The sequence below is a fragment of the Hippocampus zosterae genome, chromosome 6 (assembly GCF_025434085.1).
Source record: "Hippocampus zosterae strain Florida chromosome 6, ASM2543408v3, whole genome shotgun sequence".
In the NCBI taxonomy this organism is placed as follows: domain Eukaryota; kingdom Metazoa; phylum Chordata; class Actinopteri; order Syngnathiformes; family Syngnathidae; genus Hippocampus; species Hippocampus zosterae.
In genome coordinates, this window is record NC_067456.1 from 15,165,298 (window position 1) to 15,182,658 (window position 17,361).

At 42.4% G+C, this 17,361-nt stretch overlaps 2 protein-coding genes across 6 annotated transcripts in view; one reads left to right on the forward strand and one right to left on the reverse strand.

Moving 5' to 3' along the window:
- The window catches only part of adgrd1 (adhesion G protein-coupled receptor D1), a 32,240-nt gene extending 30,306 nt beyond the window's left edge, over positions 1-1,934 (reverse strand). The window contains exons 1-4 of one of the 4 annotated variants that reach the window (XR_007962707.1): positions 1,557-1,934; positions 1,416-1,452; positions 787-903; positions 156-254 (exon numbers count right to left, since the gene is read on the reverse strand). Coding sequence is in view for 3 of the 4 variants with exons in the window: in XM_052068004.1 (XP_051923964.1) it covers positions 156-254; positions 787-903; positions 1,416-1,452; positions 1,557-1,610 (307 nt within the window). In the remaining variant the exon portion in view is untranslated. The remainder of the gene's footprint in view (positions 1-155; positions 255-786; positions 904-1,415; positions 1,453-1,556) is intronic. The other 3 variants (XM_052068004.1, XM_052068005.1, XM_052068006.1) reach the window with 3 other exon arrangements.
- Positions 1,935-2,404: 470 nt separating this feature from the next.
- Positions 2,405-17,361, forward strand: stx2b (syntaxin 2b). Of its 2 annotated transcripts, XM_052068047.1 has the most exons (11): positions 2,405-2,795; positions 2,866-2,940; positions 3,013-3,112; positions 4,826-4,900; positions 4,996-5,069; positions 5,267-5,375; positions 13,596-13,669; positions 13,777-13,914; positions 15,307-15,417; positions 15,705-15,819; positions 15,940-17,361. In XM_052068047.1, the coding sequence occupies exons 1-10, from the start codon at positions 2,766-2,768 to the stop codon at positions 15,798-15,800; spliced, it is 882 nt and encodes a 293-aa protein (XP_051924007.1). In that variant the 5' UTR covers positions 2,405-2,765; the 3' UTR covers positions 15,801-15,819; positions 15,940-17,361. The 2 variants fall into 2 exon arrangements, with proteins under 2 accessions (XP_051924007.1, XP_051924008.1); XM_052068048.1 differs by lacking the exon at positions 15,705-15,819 and having other exon boundaries at positions 2,407-2,795.

Consider the following 17,361-nt stretch of genomic DNA (forward strand, 5'->3'; position numbering starts at 1 on the left):
ACAACTTTTGGTCTGATTAAAGAACAATGTTGAATACTTGCAGCATGAGTGCACAAAGGGAACCGTGAGAAATGATGAAGTGTGTGCAGACAGGAAAACAAAGGGCAATGGGTGTTATACAGTATACATGGATGTCTCAGTGGGTAGATCCTCACCTACTGTTGCAGAAATGTTAGTGTAGGCAGAGTCATTGGTATACACATAGGAAGTGTTATGGGAGGAAGGGAGCACAGTGTGCTTGTGGATTCTGAGAGCTGGACAAAGACATATGGAGAGACAGTGATGTGATTCACACCTAAATGGACACATAGCAGAGGAAACAGTGAAAGACAAAAGACAATGAGAGGGACATGATGTGCAGGTATGAGACAGCGTGATATTGAGCTGAGTGACTCGGATCGATCCACTCCTCAAATGAGGAATTTCTCAGTGTGGGAGTGGCTTCACATATCGTGCTCAAGTCTATACCTGATCCCTCTTCAATTTCATCTTTTGAATAAATCTTGCAAAACGGCTCAAATGTGCTATTGACATTTCTCAGAAACAACAACAAAAATTCCAATAGTCTTAAATGTAATATTTTGGAACTGCTGACATGGTTTTACTGCTTTGAATGGTGTGAATATTATATCAAAATATAAAAATTAAAGTTTAAGAGCATTGATCAATCACATCAGCTCATTTTAATAAAGCGTGATGTTGGAAAAACTGTGAAATGAGATCATACAAAGTTCAAACAGAAAAGGACACTTCGCTGATGCACAGGTAGCTCAGTGATAAACATACTTATATTATTTCCCTTAACATAACCTGGTCTGTTTCCAATTTGGTCCCATAATCCGTGGATCCCATCCACAGCATCAAGAGGCCAATAATGTGAGGCTGTGGACAACACCTGCAGGCCTGGGAGGAACAGTTCAGGGGTCAATATGGATTTCCAAAGGTCCCCGCAACCCCCAACTAAGTTACATCCCATCCCTTGAAATACATTTTCCTGGTTCTCCTCATTTGCGTTGTGAGGGTGAGTTACTGCAATGCTGAAAACAGCTGTATGTTCTTCATCCCTTTGTTGATACAATACAGATTAACATTTTCTAGTCTAGGCTGCACAGTGGACTTGTATTTAGCAAGTCTGCTTCATTATTGAGAGTTTCTGGTTTTGAATCTCTGCTCAGGACCTCCTGTATGGAGTCTGCATGTTAATTCCTGAACTAATGTAGGTTTTCACTGTGTGCTCTTGCTTCGTCCCATATTCCAAAGACATGCATGTTCAAGTAACTGAAAACTTAATTGTTCATAGGTATGAATGTGTGTTTCTCTACAGTATATGATCCTCTTGCCCATAGTCAACTGGGATGCTCTAAAGACGCCAACTTATTTAAAAAAAAAAAAAAGAAAGAAAGAAACATCTGTACCTGGATGCTTCAGGTGATGCACCACTTGGGCATGAACCTGTAATAAAATAAAATAAAACCCTTATTTATACTGGTTGTCCATTACCACAAGGGCAGACTGCTCACATGTGAGTACTGTTGACATTTGAAAATTTATCTTACCTTAATACATGAAACAAAAGCTGTTAATAAATGGATTCCCCAAAAAAGCTCCATGATTTTAAGGGACCACAGAGTATGATTAAAAACCAATGACGTTAAATCCACAAGTAGAAAGAAATCCAGAGGTCACCCATTATTCCAGGAAACGATAGATGGTCACTTGTCCAGAATGTCAAAGAGTTCAATTTAAAATAGTGTTTAATTGAAGGAATGGTTATTTCATTATATGGGGAAAAAGAAACGTCAAATAATTATAACAAAAATAATAAAAACATATAATCCGTAAGGAGTGTTCCAATATACATATAGGAGTCGTTCTCGTGTGCTGAAGAGTCAAAGCTCACTGAGTTCTTGGACTGAGCTTTGGAAGGGAAAACGTAATTTTTGGATCTTGTGAGGAGGGGCGTTGGAGCTGTGAGTAGATGACGTTATATTTGTGCGTACAGGATGGCAGGATGGACTACCACCCAGATACTGTATGCATACTCGGATCGACAGATTTTTACTTAAAAACAAATTGTTTCTTGAAAAGATTTGGTTTCATTAACTTAGACAGACAATCAGTGTCATTATCAGTACAGAGGTTTCAAGGCATCTGTTTCCGTTATCTGACAATAAAATAGTGCGTAGTTTTATGGTTCTAAATGTATTTACAATGGCATCTATAAACAAAGTTCCCATTGAGGGAAAATCGCAAAATCACATTTCACATTCTTGGTTGTTACTTTTTTCATATGTTGGCTTACAGCGACACCGTGTGGCCATCTTTGTCTTTGTGTCTGGCATCTATTAAATTCTGACAGTGAGCGTCTCTTGTATTTATTTGTACCACACCATTATATATGGCAGACCCACTGCGCCTTACTTGAAAATAAAATTTGATGCAATGATTCACATATGATATGGTGGTTTTAATCGTGGATGTACTGTATTTCCTCTTTGATTGAGGTTGGACTTGTTTAATCTCCGGGGAGCGCAAGGGGGAGGGATATAAAAAGGCGTTTACGGGTACGAGGATCTGGGTGAGAGAATCATCGATATAGATCTAAACAGACTTCTGCCTTTCATTTTGGTGCGTTTTGTATTTTGTTGGACACTCGTCGAGCGTCTAAACGCGAAAACCTGACACCCATGGGGCCGCACAGGATGATCCGGAGACTCTTTTAATAGAATAAAGTTAACTGTTCCACCGACGCGCTGGCCATTGTGATGAAGGATCGGCTGGTTGAGCTGACTGCTGTAGGTGTCTTTTATTGCTTCCATTTAACGTTTCGGTCATTCTTTGGATGTTCATTTGCCGCGATTCCAGAGAGGAGTGTCGGCAGAGGAAGATGTTGCAGTCCCAGTGGAGCGAGATGGTTTCATGGAGGGCTTCTTCAGGAGGGTCAGTCGCTGTGATCTAACAAGTGCGTCATGAATGGTCCATGGGCGGATTCCACAAGGATGCCTTTTGCAGGTGGAGGAGGTTCGAGGACTCATTGATAGGATATTCGACCAAGTGGAAGACGTGAAGAAGATACACAGCATGATTCTGTCCGCACCCCACCCAGATGACAGTACGTTTCATCACACTGTGTGCGTTGTGTTTGTCTGATACACCTTCATTCAAGTCAAGTCAAGTCAAGTCAACAGTATTTATAGAGCACTTTCAAACAGTCATCGCTGCATACAAAGTGCTGTACATGGAGCAATTTAACATGCACAGTAAACAGTAAGACAAATCGGTAATAAAGGCGGTAGAAAGCACCAAACAGTAAAACTAAGAATAAATCAAAGTCATGCTGAGTCGAATGCCAAAGAATACAAGTGAGTTTTGAGGAGGGCTTTGAAGACACGTTTCGTTCCTGTTAACTTGGAAGATGGTTCTTCAAAAAGCCAGACCTTGTTCAGTATCTGAGTTCAGTCTGGTCTCTCAACTATACATGCTATCTTACCTTTGGCACAAGGATCATCTAATGTCTCATGAAATATGAGTTATTCTGGTGGCTAAATTTCTATCCATTAAGTAAGACACCAGAGAGTGGAGGATTGACTCGGAATGCTCAGAGATGGGTTGTCGGACTCTTTCGAGTCCGACTGGGGGGTTTGAAGTGTGAATTCTCCTCATGTTTGCAGATGCTGCATAACTTTCCCATGCCAGCAGGGGAACACGCAGACCCTGCTTCTTCTCCTCATGCCTGCAAATTAACCTTTTCACCCGAGAAACATCTCCAACTTCAAAGTGAGATTCGGAGAGACACTGGATGTGAAACCAAGACAAAGTTATCAGGCGGCCCAGAGCTAATAACATATATTTCTGATGAAACTGGTCATTTTGGTCTCCATTCCTCTACTGATGTGGGGGATTGGCGTCAAGCTTCGCTCAGACTTGTTATTTCCTGTTGTCATTTGTTTGACAATGCTGGTGCTTTGCAAAAGATAGATTTTGACGCAGATGATTTTGTGATCACGGTATTAATTGTGATCAAGAGAGGGATTGTTAACTCATTCAGTACCAGCCAATTCTAGACCAAGTCTGAAAAGACGTTTAAAAACGTAATTGGGAGTGAATGAGTTAAGGTATTATTCCTCTCTGTTAGTTGGATTAGAAAGAAACAAAGAACGTGGAATATTGTCAGAGGTATTTCCTGCTCATTGTGTTTACAATCACCTTTAGTGCCCCTTGACCACCACCAATTTTGGGGCACCCCTCCATAGGACATGTTTAACATCAAAAGAGGAACTGTTATCTCAAGTATCTGTGTTCCTGCCATCACACCGAATGGTGGGTAGTGGTGGTCTGGACTCACCTCACCACTCCCAACTTCTTCCAGCGACACCTGGTCACATGACATGTTACTTTCTTTGTTTCTGGGATTTGCATGGAGGTGCAACTCCCCGCCTCTCCTTATCATATTGTCTCTATATAATCTCATGACCGTGTGTCTTCTGGGCTTCCTGACTGAAATCTGAAACCCTGAGGAGCCCGAGTCGATTCATAAACTGCAGAAAAATAAATGAAACCCTTCGAAGTAACTGTTCATTGACTCAGCCTGTATTTGGATAACCAACATCCTCATCATCCCAAATTAACGAACAAGTGGAGGAAGAGAAAGGCTGCTCTTCCCCCAACAGGGTGAATAGAGGAAACTCACACAATGACACAATGTAAATACGAGCTGTTACCACAGGACCTCTCCGCAGAGACTTGCTTCAACTCACTGTATTTTTCATGTTGACATCCCTTGTTAAGTAAATTCAGATGTCTGTTTTCTCCTGCTTGTGCTTAGAAACAAAGGACCGTCTTAATGCGCTGACCGATGATATCAAAGGGAATGCCAATGTGGTGCGAACAAAACTAAAATGTGAGTTGAACTACAAATGTTCATGTCACACACGTTGTACACATGCTGAACATTTTTCGTGTGTTATGTTCTACCATGCTGCTCCCCGATTGAAGCCATGGAGCAAGGCATGCCTAAAGATGACGTGACTAACAGATCATCTGTTGACTTCAGGATCCAGAAAACACAGGTGGCTATTTAGTCATTTAGTTATTCAGCATTTACTACTTGTCCATCATTTAGCAAAGTAATCTAAATGCTTTACTATAGAAAGAAGGGTATTTATTTTCATCCCACATCTTTAAACTATACATCAACATGGAATAGGGATGTTTGGAAAAATAAACAACTCTCATCCTCTGTCCTTGTCCTTCGATTCATCTCTAGCACACGGTGCTGTCCAGGAAGTTTGTGGAGGTAATGACCCAGTACAATGAGACACAAGTTTCCTTTAGGGAGCGAAGCAAAGGACGGATCCAAAGACAGTTGGAGATAAGTAAGTGGCACATATTCATCCTCTGTGAGGTCAGAGTGCTTCTATGTATAGTATTGATACTTCTTAGAGATAGTGTTCATGTCAATGCATACAGCATGTTTTTCAAGCTTGCCCGCCACAGGAATGGAGTTGCCCGAGAAACATTTATAAACGTTAGACAATCAAGTCCAGAGATAATAGCAAAAAAAAAATAAATCCGTGTGAGGCAGGATCCAGGAAACAGACGCCACCAGTTTCCTCCTTTTCTCTAACTTGTTGTTAAACAGACATTGGGTGTGTCGAACTTTACAGGCTTATTCAATCTGACAAAGCTTTTTGCATCTGCCTAATTAATTCTGCCTCATGGAAATAAATAGTTTTCTTCTCCATTGGATGAGACTGCTCACATGCTTCTATTGCATCAACTGTTTTTCTCTAACTTCTAGGCCAACATAAATAAGCCCATTTCCCCCATATTTTTTTTCCAAGAAGCCCTGAATGGCCCACTTTCAAATGACCGAAGCAAGTGTGTCTTTAAGGTTTGGTCTTTTCCCCATTAAGATCTGACAAGAGTGAGAAATAATCTTCTCCCTCAGGCCCTGCGGCCAACATTAACGAGAGGCTTTGCGCTGTAGCTGGTAAGCCTGATACCGGAGACTGTGCTGTTCACTGTGTCATTGTTACCGAGACAACGGGAAGAGGGCAGGGCGGCTTGTGTAACACTACTTCACCTGTCTCTGACACACAGTGTTGTCAAGGAGTCTTCACGATGAGTGACATCACACGGAGTGACATTTTTTTGCATTCTAGTGATGGATTGCATTTTAATGAGATGTGAATGGGGAGTGTTTTGTTGCGTGATGTCGAGTCTCTCTGAATAAAAGTCTATTCAAAAGGGCGACATCCAGTAAGCACTTTCCTCTCCAGGGAGGGAGTGGTTAAGCAACAACAGGGACGGCTTGGAGGAGAAAAAAAAAAAGCTTTCTGTTTGTATAGTGTCATCAGTTGTTTCTCTATGAGAGGTGCCGATGTCTATAGGTGCCTAAGCCACTTCTAATTGCTTCTATTTTTGGACAACCTGCATCCACAAATAGAATGACTCTAGGCCAAGAGCTGGTGTCAAGTTAAAAACATGCAGCACCTGTATCAGTAGCTCATTTGTTTGTCTCTCAACATTTTGGACTCATAATGTCCTGCAACAGGAAGAAAATATAGTCAGTGTCGTTACATTTGCCCTCAGATGTGTCTAATAGTATTAAAGCCTTGCTGTATTTGTATTCAATCACAATAAGTGCAAACCACACCTGTGTGTAGGAAAGGCAGTATTTCATATTTCATATCATTGATAGCACTCTTCCCTGGGAGGAAAGGGGGGCATTAATGTTGACTTTTTGTGTGGGTTGGTCTCATTACTCAGTGGGCTGTACACAGAGCATCTTCACAACAATACCACAATAATCTGTTATGGGATTAAACTGATTTTTGTGTGTTTAAGGTTAAACCTCAGTTTTCGTTATTACATTAGTCTTCTTTTGAAACAATATCAACCATCAATCCATTTTCTACCGCTTATTCTGTTCAGGTTCAAAGGTGGTTTTCACAATGAAAATCAAACTGTAGAATCGTTACACTTCATTAAATGTAAGGTGACAATTTGCAGGGACTTTAAATACTAATACATACGTTGAGAAAATTGACCTCAATTTCATTACGGTCCACAACTAAATTACTCATTCAAATGACATAAAATACACTATCATTACAACTTTTAGTATTACCACTATCAACTAATAATGTCAACTTACTTGTTCAGTACGTTGTATATAATTGTATCTTACTTGCATAGGGCTTTTCAACATTGAGGTACTCAAAGCTCTCAATTAGCACTGGCTAGTTATTCACCCACTGATGACACATACGATATATACGAACAGAACCAGAATGTTCAATAACATTTACCCAATTTATGGATGCATTTTCATAGCTTTTCAATTAATGTATTCTTTATCCTATATACATATATAAAGATATATACACTTTATATATATATATATATACACTTTATAGGGACCAGGCTGGACTGCAAATGCCAAAAGTCAATGTATAATTGACGGCCATTGAAATGCTTGGAGGGATATTTTATTCATTCCAAATGTGTGAATTATTCAGCCGATTAACCAGTAACTTGTATCAGACACAAAAAAAAATATACAGTGTAAAAAAATTACAATTCCTCGTCTCACCCCCCTCGGGTGGTGTCCGTCCCTCATTCAGCAAGGGTCCTCTACCAGAGGCCAGGAAGCTTGAGGGTTCTGCGCAGTATTCTTGCTGTTCCCAGCACTTCACATTTCTGGACTGAGATGTCCGATGTTGTTCCCGGGATCTGTTGCAACCACTCATCTAGTTTGGGGGTCACTGCCCCGAGTGCTCCGACCACCACAGTCACGACTGTCACCTTTACCTTCCAGGCTCTCTCCAGTTCCTCTCTGAGCCCATGGTATTTTTCGAGTTTCTCGTGTTCCTTCTTTCTGATGTTTCCATCACTTGGGACCGCTACATCCACTACAACGGCCTTCCTCTGCCCTTTATCTATGATCACGATATCTGGTTGGTTCGCCATTACTATCTTGTCAGTCTGGGTCTGGAAATCCCACAGGATCTTCGCTCTGTCATTCTCCACCACCTTCGGAGGTGTTTCCCATTTTGACCTTGGGGTTTCCAGTCCAGTCCAGTCCATATATATATATATATATAGCGGCTGGATAGCTCAGTTGGTAAGGCATCGGTTTTGGCATACGGGAGACGGTGGTTCGAATCCCGCTTGGGGCAAAAATGAGCACATAACACCATCCAGTGTGGGTCCTTGGGCAAGATCCTTCACGCTAATGCCTACCTCATACAATGATGAGAGACAATAAAACGAATGACATGCCGGCTCAGACGTCGCCCGGCCAAACAAGGTCTGCGTCAGATGCTGGGGAACCAGAGCACCTTGATGAAAAATGGGCTACTGGAACAAAGCGGAGATGGGCGAGAGGCGATAACATGGCTCTGTTGGAATGCTACTACTCAAGCAACCCTAGTCAGAGGGGTTACATGCAGAGAATGTGGGCTAAATGGTTACTTCGAAACCCACAGTCACGGTTGACCACGAAACAACTAGTAGCTCAATGTTCCAACATCCACAAACGGCAACTGCTGTCACAACTTGAGATTGATGAGGTACAACGCAGGTTCCATGGTGAAGGGCCCCAGGCTGCCAGATCAGAGGAGGAGGTCATACAAGAGATTGGGAGGCAAACTCCAATGAATGTAGATGATGAGATTGGGTGGTCAGCCCCAATGAATGAAATGCTGAGCGAGGCAGCAACTGACCTGAAAGCTAAGATCGAGAATGAAAGCTGGGCAACCTAGAAATCGATTACAACGGCTATGTGAAGTACCATCTGAAAGTCTCATAGAAAGTGTGAATGCAGCATTGAGGGTGATCCCTACCGTAACGATCACAGAAACCAATGAGCTGATACACGCTTCAGCATCAGTGATCCTGGAGACTCTGGGCTACAAGAGCAACCATGGAAGCCATGAGATATGTTACTCACCATGGAAAAGACGGTTGGAGGCTAAGATCAAGGCGGCCCGAAAAGATGTGAGTCAATTGACAGAGGCCCAGAGAGGTGTGATGAAAAGGCCGATACCCGAGAGGTACATCCAGATGACCATAGCTGAAGCACTCGAAACTGCCAAACAAAGGCTGCAAGCCTTGTCCAGTCGCCTAAAGCGGTACACGAAAGAGAATGAGGCCAGACGAATAAACAGGCTGTTCGCAACACAACCTGCGAAAGTGTACGCTCAGTGGCAGGGTCCTAACAACAGAGCTGACCCACCAAGACTGGAAACTGAAAGTTACTGGAAAGGCATATGGGAGAAGGAGGTTGCACATAACAGCAGTGCACAATGGCTGGTGACCCTGAGAGAGGAGCACAGCAACCTCCCTGAACAGAACCCAGTTACCATCACAGTGGCAGACATACAGGAAAGAGTTTCAGATATGAAGAACTGGACAGCACCAGGCCCGGACATGGTCCACACCTACTGGCTAAAGAAACTCACAGCACTCCATGAGCGCCTAGAAGTACAAATGAACCAGCTGCTGAGGGATGGGACTCACCCAGAATGGCTAACTGAAGGGCGAACGATCCTGATCATGAAGGATCCCTCGAAGGGTGCAGCCCCATCCAACTATCGGCCAATAACCTGTCTCTCCACAACATGGAAGCTCATGTCAGGCATCATTGCGGCTAAGATAAGTGGACACATGGATCAATACATGAATGAAGCACAGAAGGGCATTGGTAGAGATACCAGAGGAGCCAAACATCAGCTCCTGGTTGACAGAACAGTCGCACAAGACTGCAGGTCCCGACGTACCAACCTGTGCACGGCTTGGATTGATTACAAGAAAGCCTATGACTCGATGCCACATACATGGATGAATGCTCGGAGTTGTATAAGGTGAACAGGACCCTAAGAGCCTTCGTTGCGAACTCGATGAGGATGTGGAAAACCACACTTGAAGCCAATGGCAAGCCACTTACCCAAGTGTCCATCAAATGTGGCATATACCAAGGTGATGCACTCTCCCCACTGCTGTTCTGCATAGGACTGAACCCCCTAAGCCAAGTAATCACCAAGACAGGCTATGGATACCGCCTCAGAAATGGAGCTACAATCAGTCACCTCCTCTACATGATGACATAAAGCTGTATGCTAAGAGCGAAAGGGACATAGATTCCCTGATCTACAGCAGCGACATCGGGATGTCATTCGGGCTTGAGAAATGTAGTCGGATGGTGACTAAGAGAGGAAAGGTAGTGCGCACTGAAGGGGTCTCACTCCCTGAAGGAACAATTGCCGACATTGAGGACAGCTACAAGTACCTTGGTATACCACAAGCTAATGGCAACCTCGAACTGGCAACAAGGAAAGCAGCTACGGCCAAATACCTCCAGCGAGTGAGGCAAGTCCTAAGAAGCCAGCTCAATGGCAAGAATAAGACCCGGGCAATAAACTTTGAAGTCAAGATGGCGCCCGAGTAGGCAGCTGTCAGCAAGTGCTCTCATGAGCCTTGCTTTTTTTTTGTTATTCTTGTGTTTCTTTTGTCACTTTGTGTTTGTTGTTACGTCGTGTGGACTTGATGTGGACCTTTTTCAGCATTTTTTGGCCACGACATTCATCAAGGAGGAGACTCTGTGCTTGGTGGTTGCGCCTTCTCGGCAGCATGGGTATACCAGCACTGTTTTTGACTGGAGGAATATCGGCGCCATTTGACTGTCGCTGCTGGACAGTCCCGGGGCGCTTGTGTCTTGCGCCTGTAATGGGCAGCATTTTTCACAGCCCCGCTTTGTTCAGCGGAGAGATCGGTGCTGTTGAACGGTCTGCGGCTGGATGGATGGAGGTCTTGAGGAGCCGACGATGAGAAGAAAGGAGCGTTGGCGCGGAGTGCCGATGCGGATTTGGAGCTGGGAGTCGCGGCTTGGAGTTTGAAGCGGATTATGTGGGACAGGAGAAGTGAACTAATCTCTTTTCGTCATTGGACGCTACAGCTTCGTGTTTGCTTTCAAAACTTTGCTTGTAGCAAACGTGTGCACATTTTTCAGCATGATGTCTCTGATCCACTGGTGAAAGGACACTTTGATCCTCTCCTCTTTCATCTATAACTGCTTCAGACAACAAAGTGTATGCAGAAAAGTGGTGAAGATTGCACGACTGTCTCTGTCCTATGTGTTGTCTTGTGTTATTTTTGTTATTTTTGACTTCAAAATGGCGCCGCGAGAGTGGCTGCCTTTCCAGCAGCTCCTATTTTTTTGTTGTTCTACTTCTTCCATTCATAACTTTGCTGCTGTGAATCTGGAATTTCTCCATTGCGAGACTAATAAAGGTTTTCTTAATTCTTAAAACAGCTATGCCCTGCCAGTGATCAGATACCCTGCAGGAATAATAAGGTGGCCAAAGGAAGAGATTCAGACCACGGACGTTAAGACCCGAAAGCTCCTAACCATGCATGGAGGGTTCCATCCCAAATCCAGCACCCTGAGACTGTACGCAAGCCGAAAGGAAGGAGGCCGGGGACTAGTGAGTGTGAGAGCCACTGTCCAGGATGAAACATCCAAGCTCCATGAATACATCAAGGAGAATATACTGTATATATACACCGACAGGCGGATCGGTGCAGCGTCTGCTGTGATGCGGACGTTGTATCGGTCTGTCGTGGTGAAGAAGGAGCTGTGCCAAAGGGCGAAGCTCTCAATTTACCGGTCGATCTACGTTCCAACCCTCATCTATGGTCACGAGCTATGGGTCGTGACCGAAAGAACGAGATCCCGGATACAAGCGTCCGAAATGAGTTTTCTCCGCAGGGTTTCCGGGCTCTCGCTTAGAGATAAGGTGAGAAGCTCGGTCATCCGGGAGGGGCTCTGAGTCGAGAGGAGCCAGTTGAGGTGGCTTGGGCATCTGATTCGGATGCCTCTGAGCGCCTCCCTGGTGAGGTGTTCCAGGCATGTCCCACCGGGAGGAGACCCAGAGGAAGACCCAGGACACGCTGGAGAGACTATGTCACCCAGCTGGCCTGGGAACGCCTCGGGATCCCCCGGGGAGAGCTGGAAGAAGTAGCTAGGGAGAGGGAAGTCTGGGCTTCCCTGCTAAAGCTGTTGCCCCCGCTACCCGGCCCCGGATAAGCGTTAGAAGATGGATGGATGGATATACACTTTATATATACAGTACATATATCTAATTTTTTTTGATGGCTGATTGCGATTTTTGGCAGGAAAAAAAAAGTTACTGGTTAATTGGCTGAATAATTCACACATTTGGAATGAATAAAATATCCCTCCAAGCATTTCAATGGCCATCAATTATACATTTACTTTTGGCATTTGCAGACCAGCCTGGTCCCTGCGAATAGTTGGGGTCAACTTTAAATATATTGTTAAAAGAATTACTTTACTTTTCGGCTCTCAGAATGCATTGCGTGGTGTAATGCCAATTACGGTAATGAAGTTATAGGGATAATCGTTGTCATATATTAATAATAACATTAATTATTATTAATCATTAATTAATTAATTATTTAATAATTAATTAATTATTAATCATAATTTAATTAATCATAAAATAATCATAAAATTAATAACGATTTTCTGTTGCTGGTCCATTTCTCTGGAATGACCTCCCACTGAACATTCGGCAAGCCTCCTCGCTGCCCATCTTTAAATCCCTCCTCAAAACTCACTTGTATTCTTTGGCGTTTGACTCAGCATGACTTAGATTTGCTATTGGTTTTACTGCTTGGTGCTTTCTACCGCCTTATTACTTATTACTTATTACTGATTCGTCTTACTGTTTATTGTATATGTTAAATCGCTCCATGTACAGCACTTTGTATACAGCGATGGCTGTTTGAAAGTGCTCTATAAATACTGTTGACTTGACTTGACTTGACATATGAGTGTTTGTGAATTTTTGAATGTGTGCCATGTTGAACACATTTATGTTTGATTTCTGTTGCACAATGTTTTTATTTTATTGTTTTTGTTTTTTTTAAAACTCAGACTTTACGCTGTGTAAAATAAAATAAAATAGTGACAGCCAGGTCAACAACTTGCAATGCTCATCTCATCATTGCTTGTAAAAATTAAGATTTGCATGGTTTTGAATGACGGGTCAATCGAATGTCTTTTTCAATAAGTTGTATAGTGTATTTCAAGATGCAAGGTTATGTTATAGATTTATATGTCATAAATAATGAGAACAGTGTTGCTCGTGTCCAGCTACTATAAATGGTTTGATACATCACGGTAGAAACAGTTGGCAAACTTCGGCCATTTGGCTGATTATTTTGGCCAACATTTGAACGGCCATAATCGGTTGATTTAATAGTTTGACACCCTCCCAAAGCGTTTTTTTACAGCATGAAGCATATTCTTGCTGACTTTTGGGCGAGTGTGCACATGTGTTAACTGCACCCATACAGACCATTCATTCTAGCGTTCAAATATATGGGCAGTTGAATTTTCAGTGAACTTCCCACCTATCAACTACCAGAGTAGCGTATTTTTTGAATGTGGGAGGCAACTGCAGATCTCAGAGTACCTCCTCATCAGCAGTAAAGCAGCCATTAGAATTAATGTCATATTTTGGGGTCACAAAACATACTTTAATTTCTAAAAATAATCATTTTAGCTGGAAGAGTGACCACCAATGAAGAACTGGAAGACATGCTAGAGAGTGGAATTCCATCCATCTTTACATCGGATGTAAGTCTTCTTTTCACTATTAATTGTCATCTTGTGGCAGAGAAAATTGTTGCTTGTTTCAAGTACAGTTGTATCATCTTTATGGATAGTTTGCTGTTCTAATTTAGATCATCTCGGACTCTAAGATCACACGTCAGGCTTTGGATGAGATAGAGTCCCGACATCAGGACATCATACGACTGGAGTCCAGCATAAGAGAGCTACATGTGATGTTCATGGACATGGCTATGCTCGTTGAAACTCAGGTATCCACTGCAGGGGCGTACAGACGTAGGGGTCAACGGGCGACGGCCCCGAGCATCCACCAATTAGATGCATGGTCGGTGGATCAATAATAGTTTGATGCGCAGGCTGAAGGGGCATCCTGCTGACATAGAAGTGGGCATATATTTATATACTTTGATAAAGGTCCGTCCAACCCACTGAATATGAACATATTTCTGGTTATATATAACAGATGCCAGCTTGTGAAAACTCACTTTACATATCTTTTAATACGGTTATAAAGCGAAATGGCGGACCGGACTTTTAGCTGAGCGGTGCTTAGTGCTCTGCATCCATCCCCAAGTTGGGTGGTCGCCGCAAGAGTAAAAGTGCCACCAGCTTCACATGTATGCCACCGATACAGTAATCCAATCATAATGACAATGAATATTATGTCTGAAAATAAATGTTTCCAACACTATCCCCTGAGTCCTTCCCCATGACCACCACAATGACCCCACCCAAAAAAGTAGGGGGCATCAAAACCGGCATCTACTGTGCTTTGCAGGCCCCTAAACCATTGAACTCTCAATTGACCCACATTGCCGCTTGCTTTTATTTTTAAAATACAGTTCAGTATACAACTTTTACAACTTTTTTTACAACATTTCGAGTCACTAAATTCACTTTAAATTCATCTCTCCTTTTATTATGTATAATTTTATCTGTGATTTTATTGTTCTTGTTTTGATTGTAAAGTGTCCTTGAGTGTTTTGAAAGGCGCTTATAAATGAAATGCATTATTATTATTAACTTAACTTGTGATTTTAATTTTAAAGATTGTTTTAGCATGTGTCCTGCAGAGTCGAAAATTTCAGTTGAGGCTCTCCCGCAGTAAACTTTACAGGTTCTCTCTTTGTTCTCCGGCTCTTCTGCGACCTTTTTTCGGACAAGCAGTATATAGATATTATGTCACAATGTTATTCATGGCGCGGCCCGGTAGTCCAGTGGTTAGCACGTCGGCTTCACAGTGCAGAGGTACCGGGTTCGATTCCAGCTTCGGCCTCCCTGTGTGGAGTTTGCATGTTCTCCCCGGGCCTGCGTGGGTTTTCTCCGGGTGCTCCGGTTTCCTCCCACATTTCAAAATCATGCGTGGCAGGCTGATTGAATACTCTAAATTGTCCCTAGGTGTGAGTGTGAGTGCGAATGGTTGTTTGTTTCTGTGTGCCCTGCGATTGGCTGGCAACCGATTCAGGGTGTCCCCCGCCTACTGCCCGAAGACAGCTGGGATAGGCTCCAGCACCCCCGCGACCCTAGTGAGGATCAAGCGGCTCGGAAGATGAATGAATGAGTGAATGTTATTCATGGTGCTGTAAAAAATCCCAAAAGATTTACATTTGCCCAAATTAAAATATTCACAATCTCTTTTACAGGGTGAAATGGTCAATAACATTGAGAACAATGTTTCCAATGCAGCTGAATACATTTGTCAGGCTAAAGAAGAAACCAAAAAAGCAGTAAGATACCAGAAAAAATCCAGGCGGGTAAGTGCGAATTTATAATCACACTCATTTGCCACAGCCGGCACATTCTAAAGAAATCAATACAAGAACTCAATGAAACTCTGCCTTGACATAGACAATATTGCTCAGTTTTGAGTGACACTGACTAACAACTATCAGCGAACTACAATGAAACCTTTCGTTAATATTTATAGTTGTCTCTCAGCGTCATGATTAGGCATTGGTATAACCGTGTATCTTGTCTTATTGTCACTATTTACCTACCGTAGGTTTGAACTTCAACTAACAGCACATTCTTTGCTTGGCAGAAATATATAATCCTCGCTTTGGCTCTCCTGATCCTGCTTGCTGTCATTGCTTTGATTGTTGGCTTATCTGTCGGACTAACCAAACCTCCTGCCTGAGACTGATAACAGCAGGAGGGTAATAACTGCCACGCGCCTTGCCATCCATCCATCCATCCATCCATCCATCCATCCATCCATCCATCCATCCATCCTTTGGTCCTGACAGTGACATCTCTATCTTTTCCTTTTTTAACAGAAGCTGTTGTGCCTTGCTCTGTGTGGAGTTGCGGTGTCCTCATTTTACTCATTGCACTAGTTGGTGCCTTCGGGTGAAGGATTACACGGGTCACAGTCTCACAGTAATCTCTTGTTCCTGTAGTGATAGAGCTTACAACAGCACCATCTCATTCACCACATAACAGCATTACAGGACGAAACACAATCAAGTATGCTAAGTTGTCTTCTGTTCTTCTTTGCACCAGTGACAACATACCTCGTGACGCACAAAACTGTACATGGGGAATAGGTCTTTAAAACACATCACTATCCACAACATTCGGTACAACTGCACTATCTAGTGATGCCAATTGTAACCTGATAACATGATAAGCTGTCCACTGTAGTAACCGCTGTCCCTGAAAGGGTTAAAATGGTTGTCTGACATTGACCGACAGGTATTCATTTACTGTACATCTCTTCTAATGGATCCGATCATGCAAATGTGCCTAATGTTGTGGCTCTTCAGTGTACAGTTGCTCTCTGTGATACAATAACTACTGACAGCCTATCAGATATTGTGGAACAAAGGATATACATACCACTGTGATATAAGAGAGTCATTTTAAAATCCTTATGTTAGACATTTCTTATTTTGTGCTAATATTGTAGTTTAGAGCTGTGGAACACGGCCTCGACCCCAACACCCACCTAATGTAGCATGAAGACAAAAAGAAAACAACGTCACATTTGTAACACTGAGATTTTTGTGCCAGATTGCTATTTAGCTGATGTAATGTCCTGCTTACTCCTTGCCACTGTGAGATGAACAGGAAACCAATTCTGTAGGCTAAATGTTTCATATGCTCACTTGATCTTTCTGAATATGAATTATTTACTTGAAGTCATGTAAATGGAATGTAAGTGCTGTATCTCAGGATGTTGTTTGCAACACATTTTGAACACAACTAAAGTAGGCTTGGTGTCATTTTTTCCACTTGATTGAGCATTTCTCATCTTGACTAAAGTAGCATATTTTAAGAGTTGACTTAGATTTAACTTCAACAACCAAACCAAAATTTTTACATCTTTATCCCGAATAAAACAAAATTGCATTGTGATCGTGATGTTGGAAATATGCCTTTGAAAATCTCTTTTGACGTAATTTTATGGAAGCATTTTACCCACTGTGCTAAAACAACCATTTGTATTCATGATGGTTGACTTCAACAATAAAGCCTAAATTGTGCCTTCTCTATCCACAGCTAAAGAGGTTTTTGACATTGTGACTGTGATGTTGGAAATTATACCTGTGAAAATGTTTTTGATGTCATTTTAGGGCCACATTTTCCTCATGATCGTAAAACATAATCATTTGTATTATTTGAACGTGATAAATTACATTTTATATCAAAGTTGTGTGAAATATATAATATATAAATAAAATACATTCTTAAAGATA